We start from the raw sequence: 22,895 nt of genomic DNA on the forward strand, positions 1-22,895 counted from the left end.
AAAATCTATTTGTTATTGTCACTTTGTTGCAATAATTTCTCTATGTTGAATGCAATAATATAATTGTTTGCTTGAATCAAAAGTCAGTTAACAAATGTAGAAAAACAACAAGCATTTATTTGTACAACACTGTTTACATACACGCTTTCCTTTTTCAAAAACATTTTTGTGTAAAAATGCCAAAAATTCCAAAAAACTGGCAAGGAATCCTGTAAGACAAGAATATGATTTGGTTTGGTTGTTCACCAACCAAACTGGCGCTCAAATAAATCATTAGTGAAAATTTAAGATTAATCTATTAACATGCAACATATATTCCTGCTGTACACAACAGAATCACAACAGCAAGCTTCTAAATAAGTAAGAAAATTTGGATTTTTCTGAACACACCTGAACATCAACTGCAGCACTGAAACTCATGTCACAGACATTTGAGATTAAACACCTACAATCTATGAAACATCAACATAGTTCAGCAGATAAAACCGAAGTACATTTTAAAATTGTTTTTATATAAGGTACTTTGAGGCCTGCAGAGTAATAAAATACTTCTAGAGGCAAATGAACGATCTTACTATTTGAGGCAAGCAAATTGCGTAGATTGAATTAGACCAGTGCTCACAACCAACACCTGCACAAAACAGAGATGACAATTCAGCAAAATATTGTCCATCTTATATTAGAAATTCAAGTGGAAGAAAACACAACCAGAAGAATCACAAAAAACAGGAGGAGTGTCTGGTTTGGCATCAGTGAAAGTGGACTTTGTTGTGTCACTAGCATCCATATATCCTAACCCGAAAAGTGCTAATAGTCTAATCCTGAAGAACCTCTGTGTTTTCAAAACACGACTCTCCCTGTCCAATGTATAACATCACATCATTTCAAATCAGTGTGGATAACATTTTTTCTGAGCAAGACTTGATGGCTTAGTTGCAGCACAATATATTGACTCCTCCGGTGTATTTAGAGGTGCTTTTCTTTAGCTAGTAGCTTGCTCTTGAGGCTCTTCACTTTCGGGGAAAGCTTTGACCAGTCTAGCTTGAGGAAAATTTCTGAAAGGCCTCCAAAGTGTACCAGAGATCTTTGGGGTATGCAAGATTCAATGCATAAGTCAAACCCATGAGCATGGCACAAGCCCTTGGAAAGTTGCCCAGATCAGTCAGGACCTTTGTTCCATCTATCACAATACCGATATCCTTTGTACCCTTTGACAGGTCAGTCTGGATGCTGTAGACCTTCATCACTTGTAGAACAAGGTCCTGTGCCACACTGTCTTCATCTACATCCTAAAAAAAGAACATTACGTATTTTAGAATGTAAAGCTAAAGGAGATGATCCAAAAAAATCATGAGATATGAATTTTAATTTACATCATACTCTCTAAAGAGCTGATCGGCAGATTCCCCAAGATACAACATCAGACACCTGATGATAGTTTATCTGGTAAAGTCAATGGAACCATTGCTAGAAGCCATTAATTAATTAATGCAGAACAACGTTTTATTCAATATTTTACACCTACCACATCGCTAATGTCAGTCGGTCTTGTAAAGCCAGAAACCATCACTCAGTCCTGACTGTGGCACCCTTTAAAACCCCCATGTAGACTTGAACGTTTTAAAGTACGTTATTCTTTTGGGCATATACTGTGCTCATCTGGATACAATCAGGAGAGGGCCCTCCTTCTCCAACAGTCGTCGGACATGATAGAGGTCTGCTTGCTTGAAATTTTATCCTTCCTCCCATCCGGGCCCCCTGTAGGCCAGGGCCGGGGGCGTGCCATCCTCCCAGCACCCCCTGAAGACCCGCCCATGTGCAGTACCTATACCTAGGTGCTCGGAGCAGGCAGCCGCAAAGACGTGCAAGGTCACCCACAATCTGCGCCCCGCTGACGGTGCCCCGGGTTGGTGTGCGGCGGGAGTCATGAAGTAAAGGAGTAAAAATGGCACAAGACGCTCATCAAACTTTCTACCGTCTATCCCCCTTCTTCCCCCACTGGCAGAAAGTGTGGGAAATGTAGGAAATTGGTACGCCAGACAAGGAAATCTCACCTGCGGACAGCACAGAGTCCGCGCTGTGCACAGTACGCCTTTATATGTGAGAGCCAACCTGTTAACCTCATCTCACATCAATGGCATCAGTGTAATGTTCTGTCACCACGACTTACAAGCAAAAGTCTAAAAACACGATAACACATAGTAAATGGGGGTTGAAAATGTGTTTGCAGTGCCGTTGTGCTCAATTGTTAGCTAGCTTGTTAAATTGGGAGAGGAATTGCAGACAAATTATGATAAACTGGATTAAATACTTAAAACTGACGGTAAACTTGTTAGATAAAGCAAAATAATGTCCAACTGCTGAGTAACAGATATATAAAGTGTTATTATTTAAGCCTCTTACCTTGAATGAATGGCAGCAAAAATTCAGCTTCGCAGTCAACTGGCAGTAGCAGACTTTGACGTGAGGCGCAATTTCTGGGGCGGAAGTGCGCAGCAATTAAATCCAAAGAGTTCCCATTGGTTAGAATTTACAGATTTTTTTGATACTGTTGACCTTACTCATAAAATATAATTCAATTCTACTCAGTAAATTTCAGCTGATACTATTTATAAAAAATAAGTAAAGTACAATTGATAAATTATTAAAATGTTTAGTAAATTAACATAATATACAAAAGTATACAGTCATTTGTTTTATGAATAGGCTAGCATTTGTTTTGTAAATTTTAATTTAGCCCAGTCACACTTTTTAGATGTAGTTAGCAAAGAGGAATTAGGAAATATTTCTGTGTCTAGATGTGCAAATCTAATAGAGAAGCTGGTAGTGACAAATTTAAAAAACATGCATGATTTTCCTTCCATTCAAAATTATGTGATAATTTGTGTTGGTCAATTACATGAAATCCCAACAAAATGCATTGGAGTCTGTGATAACATGACAAAATGTGGCACTGTAAAAGTCGTGTCTTTAGTTAATAATACTTTAATTGTGAAAAAATGTCTTGCCAATATGTTTGAATTCTCTATTTGTCTTTAATTTTACTTTCCATAAAAGAAAGGCTTAGAAAATTTGTTCTGGACTGCAACTGATGACACAGAGGAGCTGGACCTGCCAACAGATCTGAAGGACCTTCCATTTCAGATGAACTGGAACGCTGAGCTTCCTTCGGAGATCAGTGTTCCCAGAGTGAACCTCCACAGTCTGATCCTGGACTTCTCTGCTGTTTCCTTCTTGGACATTTCTGCGATGAAAGGACTCAAAATGGTAAAACAGCAAATCAAACTGCAGTACCATAAATCCACACTAGGAGGTTGATTTATAAGAACAGTGTTGGATTCATATTCTTCAGTTAATGCACCAAAGTATCAGAATTTATAGGCAGGAATGTTCCACTGTAGCGGTCCTCATTGCAGTAGTTCTGAAGGAGCATGAGAATCCAAATCCAAAAGCTGACCAATTTTTGTCTTCTTGGAGCTGATTATAGTTTTTTTTTAGCTCCTGATTCTCTATCTACTTTTTGAGAACTGACTACAGGGATCTAAATGGGGTCTGGTGAGCTTCTGGACCACAGGTTCTTACTTTTAAGCCACTTTGTTATCACTTGTAGCCTGGGCTTCACAATGCCAGAAAATTCAAACATCACGATTTGCTGTTGGCATGATACAGGGCTCATGGTAGTGGTAACTTTTTCTCCTCTGGAAGAATGATTTTCCAGATGTCCCAAACAATCGGGAGGAATTACCAGAGATAAATAATGCCCTGTATTCCTGCAGAAGTACTGATAGTCTCTCCTTGATGTTTTGTTGGGCAGAAGTTGCCTTTTGCTAGTTCTTGTTGCCAGGCTGTTATCTAAAGCTCTTTGCCTCCCTTTACCCATCATGCACCTGCTTCCAGTGTTGAGCCCTGCACTGGTGGCAACCCGATTCTGTGGTACAATACCAAGTGGGAGATTTTTCTGATGCTTGCTGGACATTTTGGGCTCATGTGGAAGTTTTTTATAATGCAGAAAAGTGTTCCTTTATCTCCAGTATTCTATCCAGCCATTTCCTTCCATGTGCGGCCTATTCTATAAAAAATTATGATGGCAGCTGCTTTTATTTGGAGGTAACACCTACTAATACAAGAAGGCAATGATACTAAGCACATCTGCCCTTTCTTTTACAGCAATTGTTCTACTGATGGAGGGATTTCGGTTGGAATCTTTAAAAATTTACCTATTATAGAAATATGTCATAACCTAGAGGTCAGAGGTAACAATAGTCTGCATCCAACACCTGTGTTAGAACCAATATTATTTAGTGCTGAATATGATCAACGCACCAGAGTTTTTGACACATTGGCACTGCAATATAGTCTACTTTTGCTTCTGTCTACAGGCATTTAAGGAGTTTATCCGAGTTGATGTGGAAGTTTACATAGTTTCATGTGACGGTGAGTTTAATTTACAGTCCCTTTGAAGATTTTTATCATTGTGTCCTCATTATCAAAGGACGTATATTATCAACACGAGTACTGATGTCTTGGCCACCCGAGACAAAAGTAAGGAGAGCAAAGTCTGCAGCTCAAACTGGAGTTCTGACAGTGAAGGATTAAATTGTGAATTATCTAGTTAGGAAGAGGGGGGCAGAAACCACAACCCTGTGGAGGAATTTGCAAGGACTTCACCACAGCGGTGAATTAAAGCTTGTGACAAAAACTAATTCATTACACAAGAATAGTAAAGATGGACAAGATTTCTGCTCCAGTTCTGACCAGCATTGTTGTTCTGATGTTCATGCCTCAGCATGAGTCACCAGAATATTTTATATTAACAACCTATGTAATGGTTGTGCAAGTCTAACTTTTCCTGCACCACTCTAGCATATTTCTCTGCTGCTCTAAACTTCCTCATACAATACCATAGCTTCTCTCTTGGTACTCTGTCATTCGATTTCTCTAGATCTACAAAGACACAATGCAGCTCTCTGACCTTCTCTGTATTGCTCTATCAGCATACTCGAAGCAACTATTGCATCTATAGTACTTTTTCTTGGCATGAACTTCATACTAAGAAGTCTGTCTTTTAGTCATGATTAAGTAAATTAATGTAACTGCTAAAAGACTATTCCAAGTCTGTATAGTAATTTACATTTCATATGCCTATCTGTTGTTAGTTTTCTAACATGTTGTTTGAACCTAAAAAAGTGTTAAGTGTAGGTATCACTGCACATGTGGAGGATGGAAGGGAAGCTAAAATACTAATCAGACAGCAGCTACAGTCAAACTCTCTTCTGCAGTTGGTTTAGACAGAGAGAAAGATTTTGTTGCCCGTGAAGCTAATTAAAATAAAATAGCTATGCATGCAGAGGTACCATGTGGAGAGAGTGAATATTAAGTGATGGAGTGAAGCTTTTACAGGAAGCAACTTGAAACTGAAATTAGTTTTTAAGTCAAGAAAGACTAAAGTCCTACTGGTTCTTGAGTTAAAACTGGTGAAACAAACATATATATATACATACAAATGTTATATATATACATATATATATATATATATATATATATATATATACACTGCTCAAAAAAATAAAGGGAACACTCAAATAACACATCCTAGATCTGAATGAATGAAATATTCTCATTGAATACTTTGTTTTGTACAAAGTTGAATGTTCTGACAACAAAATCCCACAAAAATCATCAATGGAAATTAAATTTATTAACCAATGGAGGCCTGGATTTGGAGTCACACACAAAATTAAAGTGGAAAAATACACTAGAGGCTGATCCATCTTTGATGTAATGTCCTTAAAACAAGTCAAAATGAGGTTCAGTATTGTGTGTGACCTCCACGTGCCTGTATGACCTCCCTACAAAGCCTGGAGATGCTCCTGATGAGACGGCGGATGGTCTCCTGAGGGATCTCCTACAAGACCTGGACTAAAGCATCCAACTCCTGGACAGTCTGTGGTGCAACGTGACGTTGGTGGATGGAGCGAGACATGATGTCCCAGATGTGCTCAACCGGATTCAGGTCTGAGGAACGGGCGGGCCAGTCCATAGCTTCAATGTCTTCATCTTGCAGGAACTGCTGACACACTCCAGCCACATGAGGTCTAGCATTGTCCTGCATTAGGAGGAACCCAGGGCGAACCGCACCAGCATATGGTCTCACAAGGGGTCTGAGGATCTCATCTCGGTACCTAATGGCAGTCAGGCTACCTCTGGCCTTGCAGCCCTCCAAAGAAATGCCACCCCACACCATTACTGACCCACTGCCAAACCGGTCATGCTGAAGGATGTTCCAGGCAGCAGATCTCTCTCCATGGTGTCTCCAGACTCTGTCACATCTGTCACATGTGCTCAGTGTGAACCTGCTTTCATCTGTGAAGAGCACAGGGCGCCAGTGGCGAATTTGCCAATTCTGATGTTCTCTAGCAAATGCCAAGCGTCCTGCACGGTGTTGGGCTGTGAGCACAACAACCATTTGTGGACGTCGGGCCCTCATACCATCCTCATTGAGTCGGTTTCTGACCGTTTGTGCAGACACATGCACATTTGTGGTCTGCTGGAGGTCATTTTGCAGGGCTCTGGCAGTGCTCCTCCTGTTCCTCTTTGCACAAAGGCGGAGGTAGCGGTCCTGCTGCTGGGTTGTTGCCCTCCTATGGCCTCCTCCATGTCTCCTGGTGTACTGGCCTGTCTCCTGGTAGAGCCTCCAGGCTCTGGACACTACGCTGACAGACACAGCAAACCTTCTTGCCACAGCTCGCATTGATGTGCCATCCTGGATGAGCTGCACTACCTGAGCCACTTGTGTGGGTTGTAGAGTCCGTCTCATGCTACCACGAGTGTGAAAGCACCACCAACATTCAAAAGTGACCAAAACATCATCCAGAAAGCATCGGTACTGAGAAGTGGTCTATGGTCCCCACCTGCAGAACCACTCCTTTATTGAGTGAGTCTTGCTAATCACCAACCGGCAACTTACCGGTTACAAGACGAACCCCTGCCACCATCGCCACTGTCACAAAGTTATGTATATATCTATATATATTTATAGATACATAAATACTTTTTTCTACCAACCCAGTTTGGAGATAAAACATAACCAAACTAGCCTTTTTTGACCTAACTTCCTCCTCACAAACAAGAGCTGTGGTCTGACTGTTTACTCCCTTCTTTAGCTGGTTGTAAACCATATAAATCATAGCTATGCTGTGAAATATGTTGTGTCACTTTCCCTCAACCTGGGTTTTTTTCTTCCCTTTAACCTGTTCCCTGTTTGAATTTCTTAATAGTTGTATTTGAAAATAATATTTATCTGTGGTTTTGCTGTCAAACAGATGCTAAATTAAGACTGCTAAAACTCCAACTGCAGATTGATGCAAAACACTCTAATACCACCCTTTGTATGTGTGGAATATACATCAACCAACCTAGAAGGGCCTGGTCCAAGATTTCAATTGTTCCGAAATCCTGGAGCAAAAACATTTTCCGACAGGGAGCTGATGTTTGTTGGCTGAGGAAATCTCTCCTCTTCTCCTGTTTAGTTCCACTGAGCTCATCCATGTTTCCTGCATGGATTATCTTTGCAGCTTAACCTCTCACTTCTTCCATTACCTGTGTCATATCTGTTATCAAGGTTGCTACAGATCAATATAAGTATTACTGCTGAAAAGGTATTTTAGTCAAGAAAAGTCTGTGTTCTATATATACCAACAGTACATAAGCATTGTGAGTCCAGATAACATGTTACCTTCCATATATGGCATTTACCTTTTTTAGGAGACATATCTGCAATGGCTTATTTGTTGTCAAAAAGCATCTTTACCATTACTTATCTGGTTTGAAAAACAATGACAAGGCTGACTAGTTTAATAAAATCATTTAAAATACTGCAACCATAACCTGTATTTACTGTTTACTTGTTTCAACAGCCCTCATTCTGGAGAAACTACACAGCTGCATGTTCTTTGATGATGAGATTCAGACATCCATGTTCTTCCCATCCCTGCATGATGCCATGCTGCATGTGCTTGAAAAACATAAGAACCACAGAACTGGCGATGTGGTAAGAAATACATGTGATTTGGTGAGATATTACTACATGATTTACTGAAGTGCATGTTTAAATTTTAAAATCATTATTCGCCTTCTTAGAAAACAAAACCTAGTTTGGTTATACACACAGAAGCAATGGTTTGGGCAACTATGGAACACATGCAGCCAATGGTAAACAGTCAGAGAAATTGGGGTGGTATCAGGGGTCAAGCAATATGTTTCTATCTGGTGACCTACATGCAATGTTTTCACTGCCTGTAACACTCTTGCTCTGCCATTGATTATTTCCCCTGGTGCCTGCCAGCATATGTCCAAATAGGACCATTCTTTCTGGGTGCTTAGGTTGATGGTTAACTAAAAAAACTACCACAATCAAATCAAATCTGCACAGTTGCTCATAGTTCAACCATAAACTTTATGTTCCATCCTTTGTCTCTACGGAAGAAAAGCTTTCCCTCAGCACAATGCTGCTACCAGCATGTTGGGAATGGTGTGTTTGAAGTGATTACATTTGTGTTTTACCTGACCACAGAAACCTTCTTTGACATCTTTGTTGTGTCCACTGCATATCTCCCAGCCAACCGTTTTCTTTCAACAGCGACTTTCTTCGTGCCGCTGCTCTTTTGTAAAAGCCAGATTTGTGAAGTGCACAACCAGTTTTCCTGTTGACTTTTTGTCCCACCTGATCTGCGATTCTCCGAAGCTCAAGAGTAAAATTGTCCTGTTGGTTTCTTCTCTGATTAATGCTCTCCTTGCCCAGCCTGTCCGTTAGGGTGGACAGCCATGTCTTAGTAGGTTTGCAGTTGTGCCACACTCTGATCAACTGAACAGTGCTCTGTGGTGCTCATTGCATATTATTTTAAAGCCTCACCCTGATTTAAACGTCTCCACAAATGTATCCCTGACCTTTCTGCTGTTCCTCGGTCTTCATGATATACCAAACAACTGTATTTACTGAGAGATTAAAGTACATACAAGTGGACTCCATTTACTAATTAGGCGACTTCTAAATTGGGTGCACTGGATTTTATTTAAGCGTGTCAGAGTAAAGGAGGCAGAATACGAATGTAGGAATCGCTTGAGATTTCCATTTATAAAAAAGGTTGGAAACCATGCATACTTTTCCTTCAACCTCACAATGATGCACTTCATTGTCTATCACTAAAAGCCCCAAATAAAATACATTGACATTTGTGGTTGTACTGTGACAAAATGAGAAAAAGTTAAAGCAGGATGGATATCCTTGCAAGTACCTGTACATAACATTACTTTGTTGTTTTTTTTCCTGTTTTCTTTGCAGTTGAAAGACACCAAACTGTAAAGGCGGGACTGCTGCAACCAGGAAAATCAACTCAATGAAAAATTACACTGGAATAGTTCAAGCTCCATTTTAATTATGTTCACTCACTGTGTACCACTGTGCATTGGTTTTTGCTTTACTGTTTGTTGTAAATGCAGTTTAAATCCTTTTTTTTCTTTAATATCCTCCCATTACAGACAATTTGATTTCATCTAACAAGCACTGTTATGCTGTTGTGAACAACTTCAGTTTTTCTAATTCACCGCAATAAGTGTCACATGATACACGGAAATGCATTAGTCACTCTGTTGTAATGGGTTTGTAAATATTAAACCAAGGCACCAAATATAGGAACTGTGCAGGAGAGAAAAAGCTTTATCAATAAACCTAATAAAATGTGTCAAGCAAGTATATTGGAATAAATAAAAGTAAAATATCTCCTTTGGGGGGTGTCCTGTGACCTATTAGTGCCGGTCCCAAGCCCGGATAAATGCATAGGGTTGTGCTAGGAATGGTGTAAAACTTTTGCCACATCTACCATACACATCGGGAACATGATCTCAACATCGGCTCGGTCGGGCCCGTGTTAACGACCACCACTGGTGCTGGTGACCAACAGAGTACCAGTGGAAATTTGGCTACTGTTGGTCAGCAAAGATGAGAAAAAAGACGTGTCCGTAGGTAGAGAGAAACGAGGAAAGGTAAGAACTTCATACAATGAAGTTCATGCCAAGTACTACGGATGCAATATTTGCTTTGAGGATGTTGATAGAGGACAGGGAAGGTCAGAGGGAGGTGCATTGTGTTTATGTAGATCTAGAGAAATCATTTGACACGGGGCCAAGAGAGGAGCTGTGCTGTTGTATGAGGAAGTCTAGAGTAGTAAATTAATGTTAGAGTGACGCAGGGCAGGTATGACAGAGGAGTTCAAGGTGAGAGTAGAACTGCATCAAGGATCCGCTCTGAGCCCCTTCTTGTTTGCTTTGCTGACAGGTTGACAGATGAGCATCAGCGGGGAATGAAAGGTGTACAAAACGGTGATGAAACCAGCAAAGTTCTATGGTTTAGAGACAGTGGAACTGAGGAAGGGACAGGAAGCAGAGATGAAGTTGTTGAAGTTCTCTTAGGGAGTGACGATGATGGACAGGATCAGGATTGACATCAGAGAAAAGCTCATGATGTGTTGGAGATACAACCAGAGAGACCAGATGGTTTGGACATGTAAAGAGGAGGGATAGTGAGTACATTGGTAGAAGGATGCTGAGGTTGGAACTGCCAGCCAGGGGGCCTAGAGGAAGACCTAAGAAAAGATTTATGGATGTAGTGAAAGAAAAGATGCAGAAGATAGGGTTAGATGAGAGATGGCTCACTGTGGCAACCCCTGAAAGGGAAAAACCAACAGAAAAAGTAGTAAAACAAGAGAAAGTGTTCAGTTGGCTTTCTCCATCACACTACACAAATACTCCATTTTATAATCAATTTAATTACAAAGTGAACAAGTATGGACAGATTCTATCTGAAATGTTGCACTGGTTCAGAAGCAGGCGATGGAATTACAATCAAACAAACAGGAGAAATCATCCACCATTAAACATTTACTGTGAATTGTTTTAACATCTTTAAATGTATGCAACATCAGTTGACATATATACAGATATTTACCACAGGTCATTAAAAAAGAAGAAATTCCTGCTTTTGTCAAGGTCTTTAATATGTTCAATAGGAGGTTTAACTCAAATGTGCACATTTGGGACAGGTTCAACAAAATCAAAGTCCTACATTACTTAGACAAGCTGTATGAAAATCGAATGACACTGACTGTTATCCATACAAGCAGTTGGCAGCTTACTGATAGTATGGCCTATAGCGGCCCTGATCCGGGTGGTGTGGCCCTGGCATTTGACCCTGTGGAGGGGGACCCTGCATCCGTGGAGGTGGTGGTCCTCTCGGAGCAGGCCACATCCCGGGGCTAAGCCCTCCTGGCTGGCTGAAAGGGGGACTAAGGGTGCCCTGGTCCTCAGGAAACTGCTGCATGGAGGTGGGGTTATAGTGATGTGGTGGGGGGGCATTAACAGGAGGTCCACTGTGTTGTGGTGGAGGTCCAGGGGGTGGGTGGTTAATATAAGGGGGTATCTGACCCATGATGTGCCCTGGTGGGGGGGTGATGGGTGGCGGGGCTCCTGACATTGGGGGAGGAGGGGCCTGGCTGTACACCATGTGTGGGGTTCCAGAGGCCTGAGAGGGATGCTGCATTGGGTGACTAATAGGAGGAGGAGGGGGAGGAGGCGGTCCAAAGTTATGTTGTGGTGGCGCCATCATGTGATGGGAGTGAGTCACTACAGGAGGCTGGCCAGGATAGTCCCCAGGGTGGTGGTGAGGGGGCTGACCAGGGCCTGGACCAGCAGAGAGGGGCTCCCGAGAGGAGGAGTCATCATGGATAGGCACAGTGATGAGATTGCTGTGTTTTCGTGTCGTTACCGTGGAGATGCGGAATGTCTCAGGCCCCAGAGCAGAAGGTGGAGGTGGGCCTTCATGAGGGTTTGGTGGTGGTGGCTGGCTGTACGGGTCGTGGCTGCTGTGCTGGAGCGGGCTGGGGAGGTGAACGTGACTTTTCGGAATCTGAGGTGGAGGCACACGGAACCTCTCGGGGACATCGGGCACTGGGGGCAGGTGTAGAGGATCCTGGCGGGAGGCGGAGGACTTGGCTGCTCTCATGTGCCGGTGGTTGACATGGGCCTGGAGGTCACGCTGGGACAGGTAGGTGCGCTTGCATCCCGGCACAACGCTGCACATGAAGAGGGAGCCTCGCTGGCACTGCTCGATGCGCTGAACAGGATCCGTGCAGTTATAAAGATTTAGCCTGAAAACAGAGAGAGAAGCTGAGCAATTCAAAGAAGGACTTGATAAACCCAAACAAAAAGAAAATTGGAAAATGAGTCCAAAACATAAATTAAAAACATTAAAAGCCAAACATTAATAACTTTAAAATGGCTCACCCTGGGCACATCTTCTCTCCTTTCTTCTCATGTAGCAAAGCACAGTCATAGCAGAAGACATGTTTGCAGGGGATCTGAGACGTTAAAGGGACAGTATTAGAGAGTAGAATCCCAACAAATATAGCTGCATCTCAATTAATTACAACATCAGTGAAAAGTTCATTCTTTTGAATGATTCAATTCAAAAAGTGAAACTCTTTAATTCTATCATTAACTCTGAGGTGGTCTATTCAAAGTGTTGATTTCTGTTCAAATCAGTGTGCAGACTTTTCAGACATTTCTGTATTAAAAATTAGAACATTCTAAGTGCAAATATTACAAAAGAGAAAAAGTTAAATGTAAAGACAAAGAGATGTGATGAATATGATTCTTTCAAACTTACTGAAATAAATTTTTAATCACATTCTAATTTATTGGGATGAATATTTACGCAACTACAGGTCCTTCTCAAAATATTAGCATATTGTGATAAAGTTCATTATTTTCCATAATGTAATGATGAAAATGTAACATTCATATATTTTAGATTCATTGCACACTAACTGAAATATTTCAGGTCTTTTATTGTCTTAATACGGATGATTTTGGCATACAGCTCATGAAAACCCAAAATTCCTATCTCACAAAATTAGCATATCATTAAAAGGGTCTCTAAACGAGCTATGAACCTAATCATCTGAATCAACGAGTTAACTCTAAACACCTGCAAAAGATTCCTGAGGCCTTTAAAACTCCCAGCCTGGTTCATCACTCAAAACCCCAATCATGGGTAAGACTGCCGACCTGACTGCTGTCCAGAAGGCCACTATTGACACCCTCAAGCAAGAAGGTAAGACACAGAAAGAAAATTCTGAACGAATAGGCTGTTCCCAGAGTGCTGTATCAAGGCACCTCAGTGGGAAGTCTGTGGGAAGGAAAAAGTGTGGCAGAAAACGCTGCACAACGAGAAGAGGTGACCGGACCCTGAGGAAGATTGTGGAGAAGGGCCGATTCCAGACCTTGGGGGACCTGCGGAAGCAGTGGACTGAGTCTGGAGTAGAAACATCCAGAGCCACCGTGCACAGGCGTGTGCAGGAAATGGGCTACAGGTGCCGCATTCCCCAGGTCAAGCCACTTTTGAACCAGAAACAGCGGCAGAAGCGCCTGACCTGGGCTACAGAGAAGCAGCACTGGACTGTTGCTCAGTGGTCCAAAGTACTTTTTTCGGATGAAAGCAAATTCTGCATGTCATTCGGAAATCAAGGTGCCAGAGTCTGGAGGAAGACTGGGGAGAAGGAAATGCCAAAATGCCAGAAGTCCAGTGTCAAGTACCCACAGTCAGTGATGGTCTGGGGTGCCGTGTCAGCTGCTGGTGTTGGTCCACTGTGTTTTATCAAGGGCAGGGTCAATGCAGCTAGCTATCAGGAGATTTTGGAGCACTTCATGCTTCCATCTGCTGAAAAGCTTTATGGAGATGAAGATTTCATTTTTCAGCACGACCTGGCACCTGCTCACAGTGCCAAAACCACTGGTAAATGGTTTACTGACCATGGTATCACTGTGCTCAATTGGCCTGCCAACTCTCCTGACCTGAACCCCATAGAGAATCTGTGGGATATTGTGAAGAGAACGTTGAGAGACTCAAGACCCAACACTCTGGATGAGCTAAAGGCCGCTATCGAAGCATCCTGGGCCTCCATAAGACCTCAGCAGTGCCACAGGTTGATTGCCTCCATGCCACGCCGCATTGAAGCAGTCATTTCTGCAAAAGGATTCCCGACCAAGTATTGAGTGCATAACTGTACATGATTATTTGAAGGTTGACGTTTTTTGTATTAAAAACACTTCTTTTATTGGTCGGATGAAATATGCTAATTTTGTGAGATAGGAATTTTGGGTTTTCATGAGCTGTATGCCAAAATCATCTGTATTAAGACAATAAAAGACCTGAAATATTTCAGTTAGTGTGCAATGAATCTAAAATATATGAATGTTACATTTTCATCATTACATTATGGAAAATAATAAACTTTATCACAATATGCTAATATTTTGAGAAGGACCAGTACATACCATCCGTCCGTACAGCTGAATGGGGAGACCACATTTGTCACAGAAGTGAATGGGAACTTCATCCCTTTCACCGATCAAATTTAACTGTTGGGAAAGTGACAAAAAAGTGACAATATGCTTGAATCCACTTAGTATTAAGCAAATAACTATATCAACACTTTAACTAGTCCACAGGGAACCTACCTTGTAATCCCAAAATAGTGGCTGGGGATATCTCCTCTGACTCCCAAATACATCTCCAGCTTTGGTGCCACAATCAAACCTCTCCTCTTGCTTGAAGCTAAATTTATCTAGAAGATATCAGAAGAAGAGCCTTTTTGATGCAGGGCTGAAAGACTGGGAAAGCTTTAGAGAACAGCCCTGGAGCGAAAATCCGAAATGACAAATATGCAAATATTTATATGGAGTTGTATAACATTCAAAAGCAAGGACACATTCATTAGTATGAACCTGAACTGCAATTTTTCCTTCTGAAATGAAAAGTTAATGATGTAATCCTGTACAGAGAATACAAAAAAGGGTAAATCCAAGTCCTAAAACCAAAAGGATTTTGGCATCAGCAACACAGAGTTTTTCCAAAGTGAAAAGGTCGTTCTCGACTCTCCGAAAACGACGTTCCGCCACAATCAGGGAGCCAGCGATGGTCAAAGTGGGACTCCAAACAACAAAGCGACTATGAAGCAGCTAAACAACTCTTCCTGTAAATGTTGCCCACATTAATTGGAACAGCAAGAAACATTTTACATGCTGTTGAATTTGAAAAAGTCTGTGTGTTCGTTGATCTGAGACCGACACAAACTACTTCTCTCAGATGGGCATTAAATGGTGCTCAGGATTTGGTTGCTCCTCTGTTTAACCCGCTTCACTTGCTAAGGTGTACACTATATCCCTAAGAGGAGAGCTCGACCTTACAGGGCATACATGTTTTATACCATAGATAATGTGTGGCAAAAGTACAATGATCGGATGTAGAGAGGTGTGGTGGAGTCCATGGATGAGGCTGACTGGTTTCCAGGGAGATTGTCAGTGGAGTCTGATGGGTCAGACCTCAGGCCCTCCTTCATAGAGATAAAACTTGTCTTGATCCCTGCGTAAATGCAAGCTACTATCAATTAGGGTTAACTTGACCCATGCACAATGCAGCCAACAGCAGTTGTTTTCTCCAGTACTCATCTCACCGCAAGTCTTCACACCCCCATTCCCCTCACAAGACTTTATTCCACCTCAACAGTGCCAATTGTCACATTGCCAACAAGTCATATCAAAACAGAGGCTCAGCAAGCTAACTTTAGCTTAACCACCTCAGCAAAGTTAATAATAGTCAATGTAATGTTCTCAAACAGACATTCCTCGCATTCTGCCACTAACCATTGCCATTTGGACCTTAAATATGAAGCTGAGCATGAGAACCCCTGCTGTAGCAACTCGCCATGCTGGGAGACCGTTTAGCTAACCAGATCAAACTATATTCTCTCCAAAGCTTTTGTTATAACCAGCTCATATATATAAGCTTTTTATGATAAAATCATTCTTCATGGATTATCCCAACAATGCTGACCAGCATTTATAAACAAGCTATAAACAGGAGTTACACACACAGGTTTAAGTTGAATTTCTAAACATCAGCCGGAAAAACACAAGAACCAGTGATGTTTATATACAGAGTCGCAAATTCAGAAGGCACATATGTAAACGCTGCTATATGCAGCACAATCACACAGACAACATCTGGTGTGGTTTAACCAAGCTCTAATTTCTGACACATTAAATGCAACTTTTATAACCAGAAATTGTGAAATTAAGATCAGTTTAAAATTTGCAACTATCAAAAAGTGTTCCTAAGAAGGGAGGGATGGAGGAACAAAGCAAGGAAGGAAGAAAGGAAGGAAGGAAGAGCATTAGAAACTGAATAAGGGAACGAAGTCTCTAAAAATAAAGAGTTTTCCATGATCTTATTTTCTTTTACCATACTAAGTCCAGCATGGAAAATACTGAATTTAAATTCCATACTTTTTTAGACTTATCCAGACATGTGGTTCACCAATGGAACACAAGTATGAGCAACAAAACTTCAGCGTAGCTTCTTTTAAACTATGGTTACATTTATCTACACTTGTTGCTAATAGGCATGTCCAACTGAGCACCATCCCTACCATCCTCTCCAGAGTTACTTTTACAGGGCCTGCCGCCGGGTCTCTGGGTGCGCGGCGGAGGTTTGCTTCTTAAGGGCGGCTTCGACAGCAGCTTAATGGGAATTTGTCTGCGAACATCCAGGTCACTCAAACTCCCTGATCCATCGCCTCCTAGAAGATCATTTTCTGTTGATGATAAAGGTCACACATAAAGGTAAAGAAAGTTAATTTGACTCTAAAAGTAATCACAGTGTAAAGGTGGTGCAACATCAACACAGATGTGACAGAAGAAGAATTTCTCTGATAAAACATAAATTCATAGTACATTTAATATATGGTATTACAAATGAAATTCTGGGTATATGAGTGTGATACTATAGCTAAGGTTCACCCAATAAAAGATTTTTTGTTATATATGTCAACAGCAGGGCAATAAATACATAAATAAAAGACAATCCTGGGAGAAAACCTGTTAGAGCCGGCAGACTGGAGTGGAGAAAAAAAAAAAAAATGACATATTTGTCAAAAATGTTGAAAACCTTACATTTTCTTTGCTTCCACTTCACAATATGTGCTACTTTGTTGTATTCACAAAGCAGTGTGCATATAAGAAAAGATTTATGTAATTGTATATAAATACTAAATGAAATGTGATATAAGCGGCAATATATTACTAATATAAGTGCAGAATAACAATAATGGTGTAAGTATATTAAGATCACAATGATGTTCAAAATTTGTATCTAAGTACAAAAAGCCAGTGAGTAAAATTGCAATATATTACCAATTTTCACGGAGACAATAATAAGGGTTTAAATGTAATAAGTTAAAATAAAACTACAATCACACGTAGTAAATGCCAGTATACAACTTGGTATAAATTGTAATGTAATAATAGTCTTGATGAACAAAATGGTAACAGCAGTGGTATACATTTAATACTACTACTAGTAATAACAGCGTCTACGTTTTTTACATTTAACTCATACATTTGGTGTGTTTTGTCTATCTTAATTATGTCAAAAATAACTTTTTTAAAGCACTTTATCTTTGTGGCGTTTTTAATCAGGCTTTAAGGTAACTACCTAACACCTATCGCAGACTACCAACTGATCTCGGACACCGACAGATTTAAATTTAATGTAAGAATGTAACCAGAGCAACTCGAGATCTTTTTACTGTGAAGTAAGCGGGAAAGCTGAGAATGACTCTTAAAACTCCACAGAAATTCAGACAAGTACACACAGCGTGGACGGTTAGCCGCATCCGCTAACATTGGTCAGGTAGCATTAGCGGCCTAACTATAGAAACCAATTTAGCTCCAACTATCGTGTGAACATAAATCACGAATATTCGAGGTAATAATTGCACAATGCACCGTCTAGTATAACAGAAAGCTATTCAGACTGGAAACACTTAACGCCTAAAGTGTGTCAGTATAATGATGCAGGTTTAAATAACTGTCGCTAATAGTTTTTAGCTTCCTGTAGCCATGCAAGCCTTAACAGAACACTAAAAGGTAACGAGACTTCTCAGCCAAGGCATTTTCTAAAATGACAGTTCGCGTTAAACGCAATAGCAATAAATAGAACGTAAACAGCACTATGGAAAATGGAAACAAAAAAAAAAAAAAAAAAAGCTTTGCTAACAGCGGCTCGGCTTAGCATTTTGCTTACCGCCTTGATCCATGATCCTTCGAGAGAACACAATGCATTATGGGATACGAACGACCGGATAGGAAATCCAACGAAAGGCAATAGATGAATTTAAGGATTTTTTAAATGCAACATATACAACAATATGTGGTAAATAACTGCATGTGCAAGCAAATGTGGTTTAAACAAACTACGAACAGTCTACTAAACACACAGACTGTGACAAAAGCAAAAAAAAAGGTAGGCCAGAATAAATAAATACGGGAAATCAAATATTTTAAAGACATCCATAATGAAGCTGCAATTTACTTGACATGACCATTAGTGATGTGTACACCGAAATATTTAGACGAATTGATGGGAGTACCGTATGCTGCCACGAGGTGGCAGTCATGTATAGCCAGCCTACCAGGCCTCTACAGCCTTAATTAGGCCTGAGCAGTTGCGAAGGCCTATTGTAATCAGTGTTTATTACTATTTTTCTCCGCCGAAAAGAAGGGTCATTTTGGAGGCCTAAACATATACGAAAACTCACCGAATCTTGCACATGCATCAGGCCTGGTGAAAAATTGCGTATTTTAAGGGTTTCACCAAAGTCGCAATAAAAATGGCTCAACAGCGCCCCCCGACATTTTCAAAAAAGCCTCCGCATTGACTTTTATCGTACAGTTATGAAATTTGGTACACGTGTAGAACTCCCTGAGACCGACCTAAAACTCTCTTGCACCCACTTCCTACGCCAAACAAGAAGTCGGCCATCTTGGATGAAGTTTCAATTTTGACCCTATTTTTGCCGTTTATACCCTCCGTATTTGATTGAACTCGTACATATTTTGATCAGTCTGCTTGAAATTTGGTCAGTTTGCTCAGAAGGGATGGGGGATCTAAAGTTATCAAAATTGTGAGTTTTTGAGCATGCTGAGGGGGCGGAGCCAGACCTCAAAGTTTGACGACTTGTCAAAAAAATATAAATTTTTATAGCTGTTACAAGGAAAGTCGCAGACACACAAAATATTCTGGTATTGATCCACATCTGGCCCCAAACAATATTCAATGGTCACATCCTGCCATCATCTAAACCCCGTCTCTGACAACAGGTAGTACCATGTTTTACTGTGAAAGGTCCAAATTTCACCCCTGTTACCTAATCAACATGAAACTGTCCCTAGTGACAGATAACAAGATGGTCTAAGTTGGTTTGGAACACAGAGACTTTAGGCGGGAGGGTGTGGCCGCTTGACGAAGTGAGATGTCATGCCATGGCCTTACGTTTGCCTCTGATTTCCAAATTTTTTAGCCGATCACTACCAAACTCAATTTGATTGATATTGGTCCAGCCCCCTAAAGATATCCAGTGAAACAATAGGTGGGCGTGGCCTAATTACTCAACAGCGCCCTCTAGAAGCACTAAAAAAACCAGCCCCAAGGCATGTTTTGTCCAAGGTTTATGAAATTCGGTACGCTTATGTAACTTCTTGGGACCTACAAAAAATCTCTTGGACCAATTCTCCAAACCCCACAGGAAGTCGGCCATTTTGGATCAAAGATGCCATTTTGTCTTGTTTACGCACATCGAATCTGAGCAAACTCCTCCTACAGCTTTCAACGTACAGACCTCAAAATCATTGAGTACAGTTTTAAGGCATTGGGGATTCAAATTTATCAAAACCTTTCTCCTACAGGAAAGTATGTGGGTGGCCATGCCTCAAAATCTGACGTCTCGCCATAAAACACGAAACTGTTATATTTCCTACAAGGAAAGTCATAGAGACACAACTTTCTGGGATTGATTCATATTCAATTCAATTCAATTCAAAAATACTTTATTAATCCCAAAGGGAAATTAAATGTTGTTATAGCTCATATTATGAAGGTTTCCTCAAAGAGCCGTTGTAGATGCTGATGGCTGTGGGCAGGAAGGATCTCCTGTAGCGCTCCGTCTTACAGCAGATCTGAAGAAGCCTCTGACTGAGGACAATCTGTTGTTGTAGGACAGTCTCATGAAGAGGATGCTCAGGGTTCTTCATAATGTACTTCCTTTTATGAAGAATCCTTCTTTCCACAATGATCTCCTGAGGTTCCAGAGGAGTCCCCAGAACAGAGTCAGCCTTCTTTATCAGCTTGTTGAGCTTTTTTAAGTCCCTGGCGCAGATGCTGCTTCCCCAGCAGATGATGGTAGAAGAGATCACACTTTCCACAACAGACTTATAGAAGATATGCAGCATCTTGCTGCAAACACCAAAGGACCTAAGCTTCCTCAAGAAGTACAGTCTGCTCTGTCCCTTCTTGTAGATGGCTTCACAGTTGCATCTCCACTCTAGTCTGTTGTCCAGGTGAACACCGAGGTATTTACAGGTCCTTCTCAAAAAATTAGCATATTGTGATAAAGTTCATTATTTTCCATAATGTCATGATGAAAATTTAACATTCATATATTTTAGATTCATTGCACACTAACTGAAATATTTCAGGTCTTTTATTGTCTTAATGCGGATGATTTTGGCATACAGCTCATGAAAACCCAAAATTCCTATCTCACAAAATTAGCATATTATTAAAAGGGTCTCTAAACGAGCTATGAACCTAATCATCTGAATCAACGAGTTAACTAAACACCTGCAAAAGATTCCTGAGGCCTTTAAAACTCCCAGCCTGGTTTATCACTCAAAACCTCAATCATGGGTAAGACTGCCGACCTGACTGCTGTCCAGAAGGCCACTATTGACACCCTCAAGCAAGAGGGTAAGACACAGAAAGAAATTTCTGAACAAATAGGCTGTTCCCAGAGTGCTGTATCAAGGCACCTCAGTGGGAAGTCTGTGGGAAGGAAAAAGTGTGGCAGAAAACGCTGCACAACGAGAAGAGGTGACCGGACCCTGAGGAAGATTGTGGAGAAGGGCCGATTCCAGACCTTGGGGGACCTGCGGAAGCAGTGGACTGAGTCTGGAGTAGAAACATTCCAGAGCCACCGTGCACAGGCGTGTGCAGGAAATGGGCTACAGGTGCCGCATTCCCCAGACCTGGGCTACAGAGAAGCAGCACTGGACTGTTGCTCAGTGGTCCAAAGTACTTTTTTCGGATGAAAGCAAATTCTGCATGTCATTCGGAAATCAAGGTGCCAGAGTCTGGAGGAAGACTGGGGAGAAGGAAATGCCAAAATGCCAGAAGTCCAGTGTCAAGTACCCACGGTCAGTGATGGTCTGGGGTGCCGTGTCAGCTGCTGGTGTTGGTCCACTGTGTTTTATCAAGGGCAGGGTCAATGCAGCTAGCTATCAGGAGATTTTGGAGCACCTCATGCTTCCATCTGCTGAAAAGCTTTATGGAAACGAAGATTTCATTTTTCAGCACGACCTGGCACCTGCTCACAGTGCCAAAACCACTGGTAAATGGTTTACTGACCATGGTATCACTGTGCTCAATTGGCCTGCCAACTCTCCTGACCTGAACCCCATAGAGAATCTGTGGGATATTGTGAAGAGAACGTTGAGAGACTCAAGACCCAACACTCTGGATGAGCTAAAGGCCGCTATCGAAGCATCCTGGGCCTCCATAAGACCTCAGCAGTGCCACAGGCTGATTGCCTCCATGCCACGCCGCATTGAAGCAGTCATTTCTGCAAAAGGATTCCCGACCAAGTATTGAGTGCATAACTGTACATGATTATTTGAAGGTTGACGTTTTTTGTATTAAAAACACTTTTCTTTTATTGGTCGGATGAAATATGCTAATTGTGTGAGATAGGAATTTTGGGTTTTCATGAGCTGTATGCCAAAATCATCCGTATTAAGACAATAAAAGACCTGAAATATTTCAGTTAGTGTGCAATGAATCTAAAATATATGAATGTTAAATTTTCATCATTACATTATAGAAAATAATGAACTTTATCACAATATGCTAATTTTTTGAGAAGGACCTGTATACTCCTCCACCACCTCCACTTCTTCTCCCATGATGGAAATAGTTTTTGACTTATTCCTGTTTCTCTGAAAATCTACAATCATCTCCTTTGTTTTAGTCACGTTCAAAATGAGATGATTGTTTCCACACCATGCCACAAAGCGGTCCACCACCTTCCTGTACTCAGCTTCTTGTCCATCTCTGATCCACCCCACGACTGCAGAATCATCTGAGTATTTCTGCAGATGACAGGAGTTTGTCTTGTACTGGAAGTCTGAGGTGTACAGAGTGAAAAGGAATAGTGAGAGTACAGTCCCCTGTGGTGCTCCTGTGCTGCTGACTACCTGGTTAGACTCACAACCCTTCAGTCTCACAAACTGTGGTCTGTTTGTCAGGTAGTCTTTGATCCGGGAGATTGTTGAGGCCTCCACCTGAGTCTTCTGGAGTTTCTGACAAAGCAAATCAGGTTGGATTGTATTAAATGCACTGGATAAATCAAAGAACATGATCCTCACAGTGCTGCTGGCTTTGTCCAGATGAAAGTGGGTTTGTTGAAGCAGGTGTATGATGGCATCTTCAACTCCAACTCCACAGCGATAAGCAAACTGAAGGGGGTCCTGATGGTTTACTGTTTGCTTACTCAGTTGGGTCAACAGGAGTCTCTCTAGGACCTTCATGATGTGAGATGTCAGGGCAACAGGTCTATAGTCATTGAGGACTGATGGGTGAGTTTTCTTTGGTACCAGAACAAGACAGGAGGTCTTCCACAACACCGGAACCTTCTTCTGGGCCAGGCTAAGGTTGAAGAGGTGCTGCAGAA

At 41.4% G+C, this 22,895-nt stretch overlaps 2 protein-coding genes across 3 annotated transcripts in view; one reads left to right on the forward strand and one right to left on the reverse strand.

The window, feature by feature from the left end:
* LOC124883308 (chloride anion exchanger-like) overlaps positions 1 to 9,781 on the forward strand; it is a 28,173-nt gene extending 18,392 nt beyond the window's left edge. The window contains exons 16-19 of the mRNA XM_047390352.1: positions 3,058 to 3,267; positions 4,380 to 4,434; positions 7,917 to 8,050; positions 9,341 to 9,781. Of these exons, the coding sequence (XP_047246308.1) occupies positions 3,058 to 3,267; positions 4,380 to 4,434; positions 7,917 to 8,050; positions 9,341 to 9,361 (420 nt within the window). The 3' untranslated portion in view covers positions 9,362 to 9,781. The remainder of the gene's footprint in view (positions 1 to 3,057; positions 3,268 to 4,379; positions 4,435 to 7,916; positions 8,051 to 9,340) is intronic.
* A 1,022-nt stretch (positions 9,782 to 10,803) lies between these two features.
* Positions 10,804 to 18,949, reverse strand: cbll1 (Cbl proto-oncogene-like 1, E3 ubiquitin protein ligase). Of its 2 annotated transcripts, none has more exons than XM_047390353.1 (6): positions 18,886 to 18,949; positions 16,542 to 16,706; positions 14,572 to 14,678; positions 14,389 to 14,472; positions 12,337 to 12,410; positions 10,804 to 12,200 (listed from the first exon to the last, which is right to left on the reverse strand). In XM_047390353.1, the coding sequence occupies exons 1-6, from the start codon at positions 18,932 to 18,934 to the stop codon at positions 11,186 to 11,188; spliced, it is 1,494 nt and encodes a 497-aa protein (XP_047246309.1). In that variant the 5' UTR covers positions 18,935 to 18,949; the 3' UTR covers positions 10,804 to 11,185. The 2 variants fall into 2 exon arrangements, with proteins under 2 accessions (XP_047246309.1, XP_047246310.1); XM_047390354.1 differs by lacking the exon at positions 18,886 to 18,949 and adding an exon at positions 18,197 to 18,364.
* Positions 18,950 to 22,895: the final 3,946 nt, after the last annotated feature.

Source organism: Girardinichthys multiradiatus, chromosome 17 (assembly GCF_021462225.1).
Source record: "Girardinichthys multiradiatus isolate DD_20200921_A chromosome 17, DD_fGirMul_XY1, whole genome shotgun sequence".
In the NCBI taxonomy this organism is placed as follows: Eukaryota; Metazoa; Chordata; class Actinopteri; order Cyprinodontiformes; family Goodeidae; genus Girardinichthys; species Girardinichthys multiradiatus.

What these genes read in the sequence shown, in the direction of transcription:
- cbll1 (XM_047390353.1), bottom strand. Translation starts at nt 18,934, where the DNA reads ATGGCCGACTTCTTGTTTGGCGTAGGAAGTGGGTGCAAGAGAGTTTTA. An exon ending in AAGTAACTCTGGAGAGGATG is followed by an intron (nt 14,679 to 16,541) that starts GTAGGGATGGTG and finishes GATATCTTCTAG; the next exon opens with ATAAATTTAGCTTCAAGCAA. An exon ending in GGAGAGAAGATGTGCCCAGG is followed by an intron (nt 12,201 to 12,336) that starts GTGAGCCATTTT and finishes CTCTGTTTTCAG; the next exon opens with GCTAAATCTTTATAACTGCA.